At 38.4% G+C, this 15,407-nt stretch overlaps 1 protein-coding gene across 1 annotated transcript in view; it reads left to right on the top strand.

Moving 5' to 3' along the window:
• lrba (LPS-responsive vesicle trafficking, beach and anchor containing) overlaps window positions 1-15,407 on the top strand; it is a 399,709-nt gene that overhangs the window by 297,587 nt on the left and 86,715 nt on the right. Inside the window, exons 40-42 of the mRNA XM_073864338.1 lie at window positions 11,656-11,773; window positions 12,353-12,455; window positions 15,100-15,215. Coding sequence (XP_073720439.1) covers window positions 11,656-11,773; window positions 12,353-12,455; window positions 15,100-15,215 — 337 coding nt within the window. The remainder of the gene's footprint in view (window positions 1-11,655; window positions 11,774-12,352; window positions 12,456-15,099; window positions 15,216-15,407) is intronic.

The following is a 15,407-nucleotide window of genomic DNA, read 5'->3' as shown; positions in this document are numbered from 1 at the left end:
TCTATTACTCATGCTTTTGCTAAGTACACAGTATAGGGCAACCAAGGCTGCTGTTATCTTGTGTGCTTGTGCTCAAGAAAGTTCATGTAAATGTGGTAATTACTTCCACTTTTACAGTGCATTCAAAGTATGCATTTAATCCTTGTGAGCATTCGCCTATCTGGGAATCAAAAAACACGACCTTTGCAACGCTCTACCGTTTGAGCTACAGGAACAAATATAACACAAATGAGCAATTTATTTACAGATAATTAGGTATCACCTACCCCAGCATTAACCCCTGCCTATACGTCCCCACGATGGCCTTCCCTGTTTACCTGCTTAAATACACAGTAATAAAAAACATTATCCAGCTTCTGGCACCTTTCAATCCCTTAAATCCCTGGAGGCTTCCTCCTTTTCAGACCATGAAAAAACTAAAGTCCCCCTTTAGGCAGCCTAAAAGAGGGCTCACATTTTTTACCCCATACCCCACCTTCCTCCTCCTAATCCAATTAGTCCCAGAACAATACGAGGATTAGGGGGACTTCACTTCTCTGTCGTCCTGCCATAGACACAGCATGGAACAGCGTGACAGTGGACTGGAGTGAAAGTGGAGGGCAGTGGGATGAGATCCAAACCCGACCCAACCGCTTCTCCTTCGTATGAATGCTTTGGGATCCATGGAAGGAGTGAACCACAGGAAAAGCTGTCGACATGATTTTCTTCATGCTCTTCAGAGGTGTTTGGGATGGTGGGAGTTCGAAACGCTTTCAGAGTTGGCGTTCACAAGCACAGAATTTGAAGGAGTCCTCTTTTTCGTACAATTTTTGGAATTGTTAGTGGAGGGATGTTCCATAAATGTGACTAATTAGACTCGCTAATGATGCCTTGTTATGAAGAGCTCTTCGGCATAACCGTTCCATCTCACTAGTTGCTCTGGTCTTCAGAACCACATCGGCCCTTGAAGCAAAACAGTCAATTTGTGAATGTCTGCCAGATTTCATGCTTCTCTTCTTCTCACTTATGTCACCTTTATTCTGTCTTTCTTTCGTCCTGCTTCTCGGTGAGCCTGACTGCCCTTCTTTGCCCTGGGGTTAAAGAGCTTTAAATCTCTTAGGATGGGGAAAGTCTTTGAATGGATGTCAGTCAGAAGAGATCAGATGCTTCTCTTGATGCTTGATGCTTCTCTTGATGCATTTCCATCCCAGGTTTCTCCAAAAACATCTACTTTGTATCTTTAATGGTACAATCTCTGATATTTGGCCTTCTTGTTTCAAGAAGAAATCCTGAATTACTAACTTTGATGAAATTCCGAAACCGACTTTATATTTTAGCTGTAACTGTTATTCACCGTTATTAACCAAATCACCATTGCTATCATTTGATGTGTACTTAAATTGGCATGTTTGAAGCAATTTAGCTTTTACACCTTAGGAAAGACTCTACTATATTTTATGAGCAGAAAACACCCTCATTTGACCATTTAAACCATTAGTGTTAACTCTTACCTTACTGCCCCCTACTAGCTTCTACGTAAAGGCCAAATGTTTAATGAGTAAGTGTACTAAAGGCTTTACTTCTTCTCCAATTAACCCCATAGCTCTTGACATTTTTCTAAATCCACACAAGATTTCCCCTCTCTCTCTCTTAGCAAGTTAAAAGGCAAACCTGTTGGCAAACAGATTGGTGTGGAACAAAGGCAGTCCTAATCCCCATTGGAACACATTCAGCCTGAACGCTTAAAGATTAAAACACTTTGGCTATAACACATATAATATGTATACATTTGCTAAGCTGTTTACTGTTCTTACATCGACAGGACATTTTAATCAGCTATTAATGTCACTTTGGATTCATGTGTAATAGGGTAACAAGAGTGCAACAAGTAACTGTCTGAACAGTTTGCATAATATCTGGTAACGCTAGGGATATGACGATAAATGCAGATATACACTAATAATACATGGCGATAACTATTTTGAATCGCACAGCTGATATTATTCACAGCTATTTCATGTACTACGACTTTTTATCAGTAAGTCCTTATCAATCTAAAATTACTGTTAAGGGGGTTGCACACCGGACGAGAAGTGCCGCACCATGAATCTAAAAGAACACATTATTTTCTATGAATGTACGCATACCAGCGGCGCCTAACGGCGGCTGTTCCGCTGTGACTCTGGACGTTGCTCACATCCCTGTCGCACCACTCAGATTTGTCCCAAATCGTTAGCTATTAACATTGGCTGCTAACGTATATTTTGCATTTTGAAATAGACGCTATCTGACTAAGCTCGCGCTGTTTAATGTGCACGTCCAGTTTACGATATCTCTAACTGTGCGTTCACACCGCCACCGGCGAAAGTGTCAATGTGGCCGGGAGTTATTCATTTTGAACGAGAGGCGGCAAGGAGCTCCGGCGATCACCAGCGCGGCACGTCATGTATGGTGTAAGCGTTCGGTGGAAAACAAATCGGAGAGCAGAAACATTTGGCCGCAACCAATCGGAAGGCGGAAACCTCCGATTGAGAGGATTCCTGATAATACATTTGAGTGCCAGAGCGTCCACTACACTTTTTCTATAATGTCGTTGGCAGGGCAGCCAGAGCTTTTTTGACGCTCTCGCTGGGGCGGTGTGAACGCACAGTAAGTTGTCCTAGCCCTACTCGTTTGGTGTGCGACCCCCTTTAGTTTGATTCGTTTATAACATGCATTTGAAAAAGCAACACTCGTCAAACAAAATCATTATACATATTTTTTATTATTATGAAAATACCTTAAAAGGTTTGAAGAACAGCAATATAAATATATGCTTAAGCCATTTCCTGGAGATGCGTGTGCTGGTTCTTTATTTGCGGCCCATATTGAGTTTCTGCGCGAGAGCGCCCTCTGGCTTTTGGATGTAGCGGCATTTCACCGTAATTCATTGAGAAGCATAGCAATCTTTATCGTCCGATTTATCGGCCCACCCCTATGCATGTCGATTATTATTCTGCTAATCCTAACATTCTGCCTACACTACAGTAACTACTAACCTACCTTAAACCCTATCCCTACTAAAACCGTAATGAGAGTTTATTGACTTGTAGGACTTGCAGCATTACTTATAGTTAACAGAATGTCCAAAGAGGATCATAAAATAAAGAGTAACCCATACCTTTATTATTATCTGACAGAATATGAATCTCACTAATTTGATTTCATATTTGTTGAGTGCGCTGCATACCGTTCAGCCAACAAACTTGTAAGAATCAGCTTTATGCGATTCGATCGCTTATGATTTCACATTTACTTTAAAGGATCATGTGCTTGTACAATCCCATGATTCTCAGCTCTCACCATAGGGGCACATTCTTGAATTCTCTAATCATGTGCCACCTACCTTAATATGCTCTCACTCTTTAAAAATGGATTTTCCAATTCTTTAGCATGAAATCAATAGAGCATGTGTAAGTTGAAGTTATTATTTTTGTTTATATATTTGTTTTTGTTTTTTGGAATCTGTTCTTGATCAAATTGAACAAATCCAGTCTAATTGTATCCAGAGGAGAATATAACTAGCTGTCACACTTTAAACCTCAGTGAATGTTTTTTCATTCACTATAACCATTTTGGTCATTATCTAAAAAAGATGCAGTTAACTGAACACACATTGATGTTTTATGACAATATGCCCCAGTGTCTGGGCATGAAAACTGCAGTCTTTTCTGAAACACAAAAATATAAGGTCACATACAAAATTGTTAAACTTTTGTTTTGTTAGTTAAAAATTTGTGTAAATGTGCAGTGCTACTGTTGTGGTTTTATTGTTTTGACTTGTTTAACCAACAACTTGCAAACATAGAATTTTTGTTACTATTAAATCATTGTTTTACTTAGATGTTATAAATAATTGAAACACACATTTGTAGTATAGCACACTTTTGTGTAGTTGAAATGACTCAAGCCGTACAGTTGCTGAGATGTAACATTCCAAGTTGTTCCTAATAGTGGAAGCTCATATCCATGATAAAACTTTTTAGTTGGAGCCAAAAAAGCCCCCCTTTTCCTTTATTAGAGTGATAAACTCATTTACTGATTAAAGATGACATGTAGCATATGTGTGAGCGGTGTAAGCAGAGAGTCTTTATGGGGTGTTGCATATGCATTATTCTTTGTGTTCATTTCTTACAAAGTAAAACAATCACCGATTTTTATTTTTTTTTTACCGGAAAAGTCTTAGGCACATTAGAAGGTTCAATAAAAAAATATTTTTAACTTGATCATAGTGGGATGAGATTACTGTGTGGCCCATAATAATTTCTAATTTTTCATATAAACATTTCATTTGAATACTGATCTCAAAGTGTGTCAATCTGACATTTTAACAAATATTAGATTTCTTTTAAAGCAAAGGGTGTAAATACTATTTAAAAAGCTAATTTGGTGTAGCATCTAATTTCGTACACTCTTAACCCAGATATTGTCTTCACTTAAACAATCAAGTAAACATCACTTAATATTTTGAGTTTTGGACCAAACACTTAAAAAGTATAGTTCATTTAATTTTTAAGCGTACAAAATCCATTAAACTAAAACATTCAATTAAATTGAACTTAAAATTATTAGTTCATGTTATGATGAATACTCATAGTCCTTTGCGCCTGATTTTTTTTTTTTTTTTGATTTTTCACATAATGAACACTGATAAAAACTTTCACTACTTAAATATTTGTTAATAAAATGTCATATAGGTTTAAGCTTTAAAAACCATTAATAACACCAAAAGTAATATAGAGTAAAGGATTAAAAAATGGCAACTTGATTTGTCTGCTACATTAACTAAATGTTCTATGGTAATACAACTTAACCTGTTTAGTTTTACCCTGTGTAAAAACGTTATTTAGTGCAAAGGGTTTCCTCCCAAATTTCTAGTAATGCCAACTAATCCAGGTTAAGAGTTTTAAGTCTATTCAACTTAAAGGTGGAAAAGAGGATGTTTGTTTAATAAATTTTTGCAATTTTACTTGAAACTGTATTTACTAAATGATAAAAGACTTATAAGATTTATTAGGTGCACTGAAAGTAATAATATTAATATATGTCATCTGTGCATAAGGTAGGGCCTTAAAAACATCAGCCAATCGTTGATGCAATCATCGCGTCAACGATTGGCCCTCTGGCTTGTCAATCACTGCCATTACGTTCCTTGTGAAAGACATGCACGCTCCAGTAACTTTACACGAGTGACGCATGCGCATAGCGCATGAAACTCCGTCTTTAGTTTCGGTTTGTTTTCATCGTTGCACCATGGAAGAGAAGAAACCCGAAGGAGGACATAAAAGTAAGACTTTTTAAGTCGCTGAGAAGAGGAGAAAATTGTCAGAAGAGTGTAATCTAACCAGAGTCGTTATTGGAGAAACATTTCAACACTGGAGAGCAATGAAGGAACAGAGAGGTGTCAAGACAGATGCGCAGTTCGCAAAAAATTTCCTTGATGGGTAACAGTGATTATTCTTTCTTTGTGGAATAATTATTGTTGTACTGTTATTCAGGTATATTGACGTTGTTCTTGTACTGTAGTTGTAAGGCAGTGAACAGTCTGCTACATGCTAGTTGAAATGGGAGTAGCGTCGACTGATCTAACTTCACGTCTTATGTGTTTATTATCATATCATTTCACATAATGAATCCACTGACGCGACACAGCATATGCCGGTGGTAAACAAACACTCGTGCACGAGTTTTGGAAGGCGTTCCCTAGAAATGAGCTGTGAAGGAGGGAGGCTGTTCTCTTACGCATGTGCTTATTTAAAAAACTCAGTAACGGTCTTTGGATTCTCAGTCGGCGGAAACATCCTCTTTGCGCCTTTAAAATTGTTGTTAGAACAGCTTATATGTTTAAGTAATCATTACTTGATTTTTTGCTTCATTTTTAAAGTAAACTCAACTTATCCGGGCTTGCAGTGTATAAAGAGTTTTGCACGGTACTGTATACTTATTTGTTAAGTAGTTATAAGTTTTCCCTCTAGCCTGTTTGTGATTTGTTTCTTGTTTGACAACTCAATTAAAATTGCTTCTGGTCTCTTCTACAAGTTTGTTAAGGTGGTTAGTCTGTGGTTAGTCTGTAACTGTAATTGATATGAGTGGCAGAGTCATGCACATACAGTATGTCTTCTTAGAAAGCACAATGCATGTCTATTAAACCGCAGCTGTATATCCTCAACAGCTGATGTCATAGATATTTCACATTTTACACCAAAATATAATTACTTTCATAGCAAGAAAAATACACACAAGTAAAGTACACAGACGCACAGAATGTGGTTTTTCTCTCAGAATTTGGTTGCGTTTCATGCCGCAAGTAATGCTTTGATGCTGTGAGTGTGTTTTGGCTTGTTATTTACATGACCAGATGCATTCGAAACCGCAGTCTCTCTCCAATAACTCCTCCCTTTTATTCCTATGAATTCTATCAAGTTTTCCAATATTGCGTCTCTGTGCGCACTGCTCCGGATGTTGATCTTGATGGATCACCCACTTCCTCCTCCTCATTAATTTCATCACCTTATCGCCCAGGCCACTTCATTTGACCAAAAGGTAATAATAAATGTCCCATCCGCAATCTTTAACACACTCAGCCAGGCGGAAACACTTAATAACAGCATACAAATTGAACTTCAATCACCTCATTTTGCTCCACAGATGCATGGGCACATTAAACAGCAAGCTTTTCAAGTCAGAGTTCTCTCTCTCTCTCTCTCTCTCTCTCTCTCTCTTTCTCTCTCTCTCTCTCTCTCTCTCTCTCTCCACGATGTTTCATGCCATTGGTTTGCCAGGCTTCAAATTGAGCATTATAATGCTCATTTATAACACATTTTTTAAGCGAGGACAGGGATTCTATCAGTGGCGGGAGAGACGTTTCCTTTTCCTGGGCGCGAGAGCTCTTATCACCCCTCAAACACAACTGTACACTTTCCCCAACAGAGACTGCTATTCAGAGACTCATTTATCTTTCTGAGAGCGCGCTGGATAGTTCACTCGCTTTCCGTCTCACACTCGCTATCTTTCGCCTTTTTCTCTCCCTCTAAACCCCCTCTCTTTTTTGGCATGGGGTGGGGGTATTTTCAATTAGATTTCATTCAGTTCTGTCAGAGACAGAGCACATGCTCTCGAGCGGCGGTCCCTGGTGTCTGTGTCGCTTGGAGGGTGTCGTTTGTGCACACAGGGTCCTTTGGCAGAGGACAGAATGTGTTGCAAGTGTGTGCGTGTGTGTGTTGGAGAGATGTGTCTCTCTTCATCTCAGACTCGTTTTAGTGGCTGACAGAGACAAATGACAGCACTCAGAAATGACTTGCTGCCTTTCGCTCCTAACAGGTTGAGCGGTTTGAAATGACACAGGCTTGGGTGCGCTCCGGCGCTGCCGCTTCAACCTTTTGTTGTCAGTTTGGTGTAGGCGCCGTGGCCTTGAAATTAAACTTCGCTGGTTTTGGGGTGTTTTTAGAACAATGCCTTTTGAATTGATATGTGATTATATCTGCCAACTGTTCCTCAGAAAACAGATTAAAAGGTGCAGTGTGTAATTTTTAGAAGGATCTCTTGACAGAAATGCTAAATAATATTCAAAACTATATTATCAGGGGTGTATAAAGACCTTTCATAATAAACCGTTATGTTTTATTACCTTAGAATGAGACATTTTTATCTACATACACAGAGGGGCCCCTTACATGGAAGTCGCCATTTTGGGCCGCCATGTTTCTGCAGAAGCCCTTAATGGACAAACTTATTTTACTTAGTTAATGATGTTTGTCCGGTGGTGGCTACCGTAACCTCTCTATGTGTTTCAAAAGTGAGGGGTGAGCAGTGGACTGAGCCGTTGGTTGCAATTCGCAACTTCACCCCTAGATGCCGCTAAAATGTACACACTGCACCTTTAAGGGGGAAGAAAAAACAATGGTGTTTACTTTATAAATATACAGTAAATAAACAAATAAAAAATATATGAGCAGGGAAATTAATTTATTTAGTTATTCACAAATTTCCAACTATGTTCGGCAATAACTTCCCTTTTATAGATATATACATTTCCCAAAGATTTGATGCAATGCATCCTGCTTTGTTTGCTGTACTGGGTGGTAAATAAACAATTGCTTGGTGGTTACTAGGATGTTTATCTGTCAAGTACACACACACACACACAGGAAATATGTTGTGGTTTCTAGGAGCTTGTATAGCAAGGTACATGATCACAAAATAAGATATTACACACGACGGATGGTCTTATCCTTCTACAGCATGTCAAGCCATCTGTTTATTCCTGAGGGTTTGAACAGACAGGAGCAAGATAAAGTGAAAATTATTGAAGGAGTTCTGCTATAAAGATGGAATGAACCACAGGTTAAAGGTCATCTTTTTAGTCAGCAGATTTGATGCATTAATGTTGAAGTTCATCTCTAGACAGCCCTTTCAGCTTTCTGTCATCTCGAGGGATTGAGCGGTGAAGTACATTTTCTCCGGTGTCGTCTTTGTACAGCATAATACATTTCTTTAGTTGGGTTTGCTAAGGCAGGAGAGCACAGGTAGTCAAATTATAATGTCTGTCATAAAATGAAAAATATTTTATTGACTTATTTTACTTTATTAGGTATTTGGAAAACACCCTTGTTAGCTACATCATCCTAACTCAAAAGTGGCACGTAAAGCATGCCTAACAGTATATATATTGAAATTGAATTTCGAATTGCTGGTAATGATCTGATAGTAGAGTCTGTCCTATATTGTCATGATGTGTTGAGTAGTGTGGGTGTGAGGAAGTGTAGGAGTCTCACTGCATTAACACCGCTTACATGGGGTTAATTTCATTACCGTTCAACGGCAGCTGCTTGTAATACGCAGTGTAAACAGACAGATCCTTCAGATAAAGTTCCTCAACTCCACATGGGCCAAAGGACTTTGTATTTCCGTCCCGTCCACAAGCAGAAATGCATTGGCGATCAAATCCACGATACCTCGGTTAGGTAGCACATCAGATATTACGTTAATGCCGTGGTTTCCATACCAACAGCTTGACAGAAGGGAGATGAGGAAGATGAATTGTAGAGCGGACCGTCTCGCATGCCTCTTTTTTGCGGTGGCGAACGGCAGGCTTACCGGGGCGCTGAAACGGCCCTAATCCACATTTAATTGAACTCTGGAGACTTTGAAGTGAGTCCGCGGAGCAGACAGAGGAGCAGTGACATCACTTTCACAACACAGCCAGCTGCCGTAGTCTTTCGCTCTGTCTGGTTCTCTTTGTTTCTGTCTCCTGTTAATGAGCGAGTTTCACCGCTATAGCCTTGATACTGGAAGACCCAAATCTGTCTGATTAAGTAGGGTGCTTATCCACCTCAATCAGAGCCTCCTCTGATCAGGTGTGGCGGTCTCTTGGTCCTCTCTTGATAACTGACAAGCACTCGGTAATTAGGCTAAATTAGAGACGAGAGAAAATAAAGGGAGCATGGGGGGAAAGCAGGAAAGATAAGTAGAGGCTAAAGATGGCATTCAAATGTTTGGCACATCTGTGCAAATGTGAAAAGATTCTTGTGCTTGATCATCAATTTTAGGGAGTTAAAATAAATTTGATTTGAGCTGTTTGAAACCTGTTTGAAACCATTTTAATGTACATAAAAATAAACGAAAATCATAGTAACAGGAATGAATGCACGGATGAATGCAAAATGTGAGAGAGCTATCGTAAGTTATGTAATTGTTGTTTTGGAACTACAGTTTGTTTTGTTATAATTAGTTAAAAGAATGACATTAAAAGGAAATAAAGGGTCAGTTTCCTGGACAGGGCTTAAGTCTAATCCAAGACTAAAATGCATGATTGGGCTGTCTTAAGTGAAAACAACTTGCACTGACATATCTTAAAATATATCAGTGACGTTGTTTTGTGACAAGATGCACACCAATAATGTTTTTGCAAAGTATGTTTGTAAAAACTACTTACAGTGAGGAAAATAATTTAAACACCCTGCTATTTTGCAAGTTCTCCCACTTAGAAATCATGGAGGGGTCTGAAATTGTAATCGTATGTGCATGTACACTGTGAGAGACATAATCTAAAAAAAAAAAAATCCAGAAATCACAATATATGATTTTTTTTACCATTTATTTGTATGATACAGCTGCAGATAAGTTTTTGAACACCTGTCTATCAGCTAGAATTCTGACCATCAAAGACCTGTTAGTCTGCCTTTAAAATGTCCACCTCCACTCCATTTATTATCCTATTAATGACCTGAAAAGAGCAGGGTCCACCGTTTCCAAGGATACTGTTGGTAATACACTAAGACGTCATGGTTTGAAATCATGTATGGCACAGAAGGTTCCCCTGCTTAAACCAGCACATGTCCAGGCCCGTCTTAAGTTTGCAAATGACCATTTGGATGACCCTGAGGAGTCATGGGAGAAAGATATGGAGTCAGATGAGACCAAAATACCAACTTTTTGGTCATAATTCCACTAAACGTGTTTGGAGGAAGACGAACGGTGAGTACCATCTCAAGAAAACCATCCCGACTGTGAAGCATGGGGGTGGTAGCATCATGCTTTGGGGGTGTTTTTCTGCACATGGGACAGGGCGACTACATTGTATTAAGGAGAGGATGACCGGGGCCATGCATTGTGAGATTTCCTCCTTCCCTCAGTTAGAGCATTGAAGATGGGTCAAGGCTGGGTCTTAGAACATGACAATGACCCAAACCACACAGCCAGGATAACCAAGGAGTTGCTCTGTAAGAAGCATATCAAGGTTCTGGCGTGACCTTGCCAGTCTCCAGACCTAAACCCAATAGAGAATCTTTAGAGGGAGCTCAAACTTATCTTTCTCAGAAACCTGACTGATCTAGAAAATTTCTGTGTGGAGGAGTGGGCCAAAATCCCTCCTGCAGTGTGTGCAAACCTGGTGAAAATCTACAAGAAACGTTTGACCTCTGTAATTGCAAACAAAGGCTACTGTACCAAATATTAACATTGACTTTCTCAGGTGTTCAAATACTTATTTTCCTCATTGTAAACGTCCTAAAATAACCACTGGTTAAACTAAACCCTGTCTGGGAAACTGCCCTAAAGTGTTTTTGTTCTCCTTTTCCAATTTAATAACAAATTTAATGGCGAATCGAAATAGTTATTCAGTGTCTCATCCAAAACAGTACCTGTAGTTGAGTCATGTTTTTTAAAGTTGTTTAGCGTCCTATATGTCAAAAGGCCTTTATTTAAAATATCTTTTTTTTTTACATTATGTTCTATTTGAACTCCCTGTCATTTATGTCTTGATTTAGGCTTATCTGAATCTTTTTTTTGCAGCACACGGTACAACCACGTCTTGCTTACACAAGGTTGAAGGACAAATATTGATAGATCTCCAGTTCTCTTGCTACTGATCACCTTTTAGTGAACTGTGGCCCTCTTGCACCGTCTTCAATGTGCGTGTGAATGGGGCTCATTTTAGCGCTAAAAGAATCTCTTTTTCATGAGCGCTGATCAATAATACACATTAATCCTGCTCTGTGACCCTGAGCTGGAGCTGTGGGTGATAAATGAACTGATGCCTCCCTTTCCCCAGCTGTTATTTCATGTATTTTCATTCACGCGTCCTTTATTTACGTGTTTCTCTCTGCTCAGTCACGTTTGTGTGTTTCTCTTGTATAGATACTGGCCTACACAGATGGTCTGCATGGCAAATGGCTGTTCACAGAGATCAGAGCGGTTTTCTCTCGCCGGTATCTGCTCCAGAACACAGCGCTGGAGGTCTTCATGGCAAACAGGAGTAAGAACTGACCACAAATCACAAAAGTGTTCACTAAATTATGAGAGAAATTTAATAGTTTAGCTGTTTTTATTTCTTGCATATTTGTGACAAACAGCACAGGTTGTTTTGTGTCATCATATAGGATTTTCTCTCTCTGTTTTGGGATAGTTGCATTAAATATCATGAAGGACGCAAAAACATGCATTGTGGTTTTTGTGCAATTTTTTATTTTATTGTGTGTTTTGGTGGCTCGATGTAAGGGATTTTTCAGAGTTCAGAATAAAAATAATAATATTTTAGACATCCTAGATTTTTAGACATCTTTTACATTTTTTACTGATGAAAGGTAGACAATTAGACTTTGATTTTCTCATTGCCACTTCTATCAGTGGAATCCAACTTGTTTATTATCCATGCTGGCCAATAATTTTTCTAGTACCAAATAATTCTAGTATTCGTTTCATGTTTTACAGAATTTACTGGCAAATGCCAATTTTTAAGTGCATTTGGCACTTGCCAAGTGTTCATTTTGGATTCTTTAGAAACATATTAACATGCACTGACTGAAATAAGTAAATTTTTCTTTACTTCTTGCAGCGGCAGTCATGTTCAACTTCCCAGAAGCAGCCATAGTAAAGAAAGTGGTGCACAGTCTCCCCAGAGTTGGAGTTGGTACCAATCTTGGCCTTCCTCAGACCAGGTATTTCCAATCATTATTGAAAAATAAGTTTTTGTTAGTTTTAAATTATTGCTTTTGTATAATGAATAGCAATCATTTAGCATTAAGCATAATAATTTGAAGAGTTTGATTCCAAAACGCGATAAACGGCATTTAAAAAAAAAAGTTACCGCCAAAATCAGGATTGTATTTGGTCAGTATTAAAATGTTAATTCTTAATTTTATGCAAAATCCCATATCCGCTGTGTTCTTCTGTCATCTTTTCTCCCTTTTTCCCCAAAACGCGATAAACGGCAGTCGTCCTTCTCTGCAGAATGCAATAAATCCGCTCAACAAATCACAGCGCAGCATTCCACGCATTGTAAACAACAATGGCGGCACGTCGAATACACACAGAATCCTAGTTTTCCTCATCTACTTTGTACTTCGTGATCAACAAACAAACAAAAACTAAATAATACTTTTAATGGCATTGATAAACCTGAGACGGGGAAGAAACGTAAGCTATCAAAATCGAATAATTTACGTGAGAGGCACTCGAGAGTCAGAAAAATGCCGGCTGTTGCTTGTTCTCCCGACAGCATCAAGCTTCTGTCATGCTAACACATTGACCCCAGGAGATCTCATGAAAAACGTTCCATTATTTTACTCGAAGTCAACGAAAATCGAGCAGGACCAAAACATTTTACAGCTGATCGCTGTCAAAAAAGTTTGTCCACGACGTCCCAAGAATAACAGCAGCATAGACAGTGTTGTTAATATGACAAAGTAAGTGTTTTGATTAATGCCATTAATGTTTATTTTTTAATCCGTGTATACCACTAGTCAACTAAATGAATATAAAATGGCAAAGATGAATGTAAATTTGTTGATTCAATAGATTTACAGCATTTTAAAAAAACGTGGTCATGGATTTAGTGAATTTTGCGGAAAAAATGATCAGTTTTTATAATAAATCTTTGAAAATCAAATTATGGATTTGAATTTTTTATGTTATTATAACCTAAAGATGCTATGTGAAAATTTTTAACAAAAAATAGTGGTCTTCATCTTGTCACTTTCTTGGTATAGAAAACACGTTTTTACCAAAATTAGTCAAAATGGATTTATTGCGTTTTGGAACCAAACTCTTTTTTATTTTTAACATTTTTATTTAACATTCTTATTTATTCTAAACATCTGAACAGGGCATTTGCAGATGAATAGATTGCTTTTTTGAAAAGTTCTTTTGAACTAAAAATCTTTATAGTATATTAGAGTTTACTGTGTTATGAATATTACACAACATATGCATAATTTGTATGTATGTATACCACATACCAAATTATTTGCTTCAAAATTTAAACAGGTCATGTTGCAATAGGCTTAGGCTGTTCATTCACACTTGTGTTGGGTGTGAGAGCCTGTTATACAGCCTAATTACCTTCACACAAACACAATTCACATCATTTATTTATTCTCCCGACTGAGAAATAAATACTGGGGTGACTGGCAAGCCTTCAGGGCAGAGTGAAAGCACAGGAAACACACACACACACAACCTGCAGGTCTGTTGTGGTTGTATTCCAGCCAAAGATCTAGACAGATGAAATTCCACCATACATTTTTCTATGTCATTTCTATAACATTCATTGAACTTAAATAACTAACGTAACTGTGTGGGTGACTGAATATAGTGTATATTGATTCCACACAGGGCTATCGATGTGTATCTGTGATCAGGTTTTTGTGTTTTTATGAAACAATGTGTAATGCGATTACTGCGGTACCGACCATCAGAGACAAAACTTTCCCTCTGTGAGATCAATAATGCCCTTCTACAACATTCGTGTGGCATTTCCCCGGCATTGCCTCTGTTAGGAGGGGCAAAGGGCATTGGAAACTTCAGAGAGCCCTAATGACTGTAATCACGCAGGGTGACAGTGATGAATTCTCTAATTTCGCTTTGTTTTAATTGGATGGAGGGTCATTTGTTTTAGTGTCCGCATATTTGCTTGCGCTGCGAGTGTTCATTTAACAGGTTCCCACATTACCCATGAGGGTACTCCATTTCGGTGTTTTTGCACAGATTTTGATGTAGGTTTAATTCAGAATTATACAACAGTTAGTTCTGTTTCGTTAATCGAATTGGACAAGCTATTATTTCTTTTTTTAAGAGTGCTGATATTTCGTTTAACAGCAATGTTACGGTGTTATCACTCTGCCTGTCTGTGTTTGCTACACGCATTGTAAACAACAATGGTGGCGCGTTGAATACACACAGAATCCTAGTTTTCCTCATCTACTTTGTACTTTGTGATCAACAAACAAACAAAAAATACTTTTGATGGCATTGATAAACCATCAAAAAGAGACGGGGAAGAAACGTCAGCTATCAAAATCGAATAATTTACGCGAGAGGCATTCGGAAGACAGAAAAATGCCGGCTGTTGCTTGTTCTCCCGACAGCATCAAGCTTCTGTCATGCTAACACATTGACCCCAGGGGATATAGAATGGCATTTCTGGCTATTTATCTCTAAAATGTTTATTAAATTCTTGTTTATAGAAATGCCATATGTGTGCCATTGTGCCTTTCTTTTAATCTTTAATGTTTGAAATTGCACATGAAACCTCTGAGGCACTTTCACTTTGACTTCCTACATTTTGTTTGTTTTCATTGGCAGACGGATCTCTCTTGCCACCCCTAAACAACTCTACAAGGCCTCTAACATGACCCAGCGCTGGCAGAGACGAGAGATCTCCAACTTTGAGTACCTCATGTTCCTCAACACCATCTCTGGTAAAGACCATTGACACTTGAATGCTAGCCATCATCAAGCATTTTTCAAACACCGGCTCAACTGATACTGTGAACTGTGAAGAAACATTTTATAATTCTGCTTTCCGGCACATAAGCAAAATGAAAATGTCATATTTTATATGACCTTTTCTTCTTTTTTTTGCATGTGTTTTCTGATGTCTCTACTGTCCG

The sequence above is a fragment of the Misgurnus anguillicaudatus genome, chromosome 3 (assembly GCF_027580225.2).
Source record: "Misgurnus anguillicaudatus chromosome 3, ASM2758022v2, whole genome shotgun sequence".
In the NCBI taxonomy this organism is placed as follows: Eukaryota; Metazoa; Chordata; class Actinopteri; order Cypriniformes; family Cobitidae; genus Misgurnus; species Misgurnus anguillicaudatus.
The sequence above is the reverse complement of the archived record's forward strand: the minus strand, read 5'-3'. Positions and strand labels throughout refer to the sequence as shown.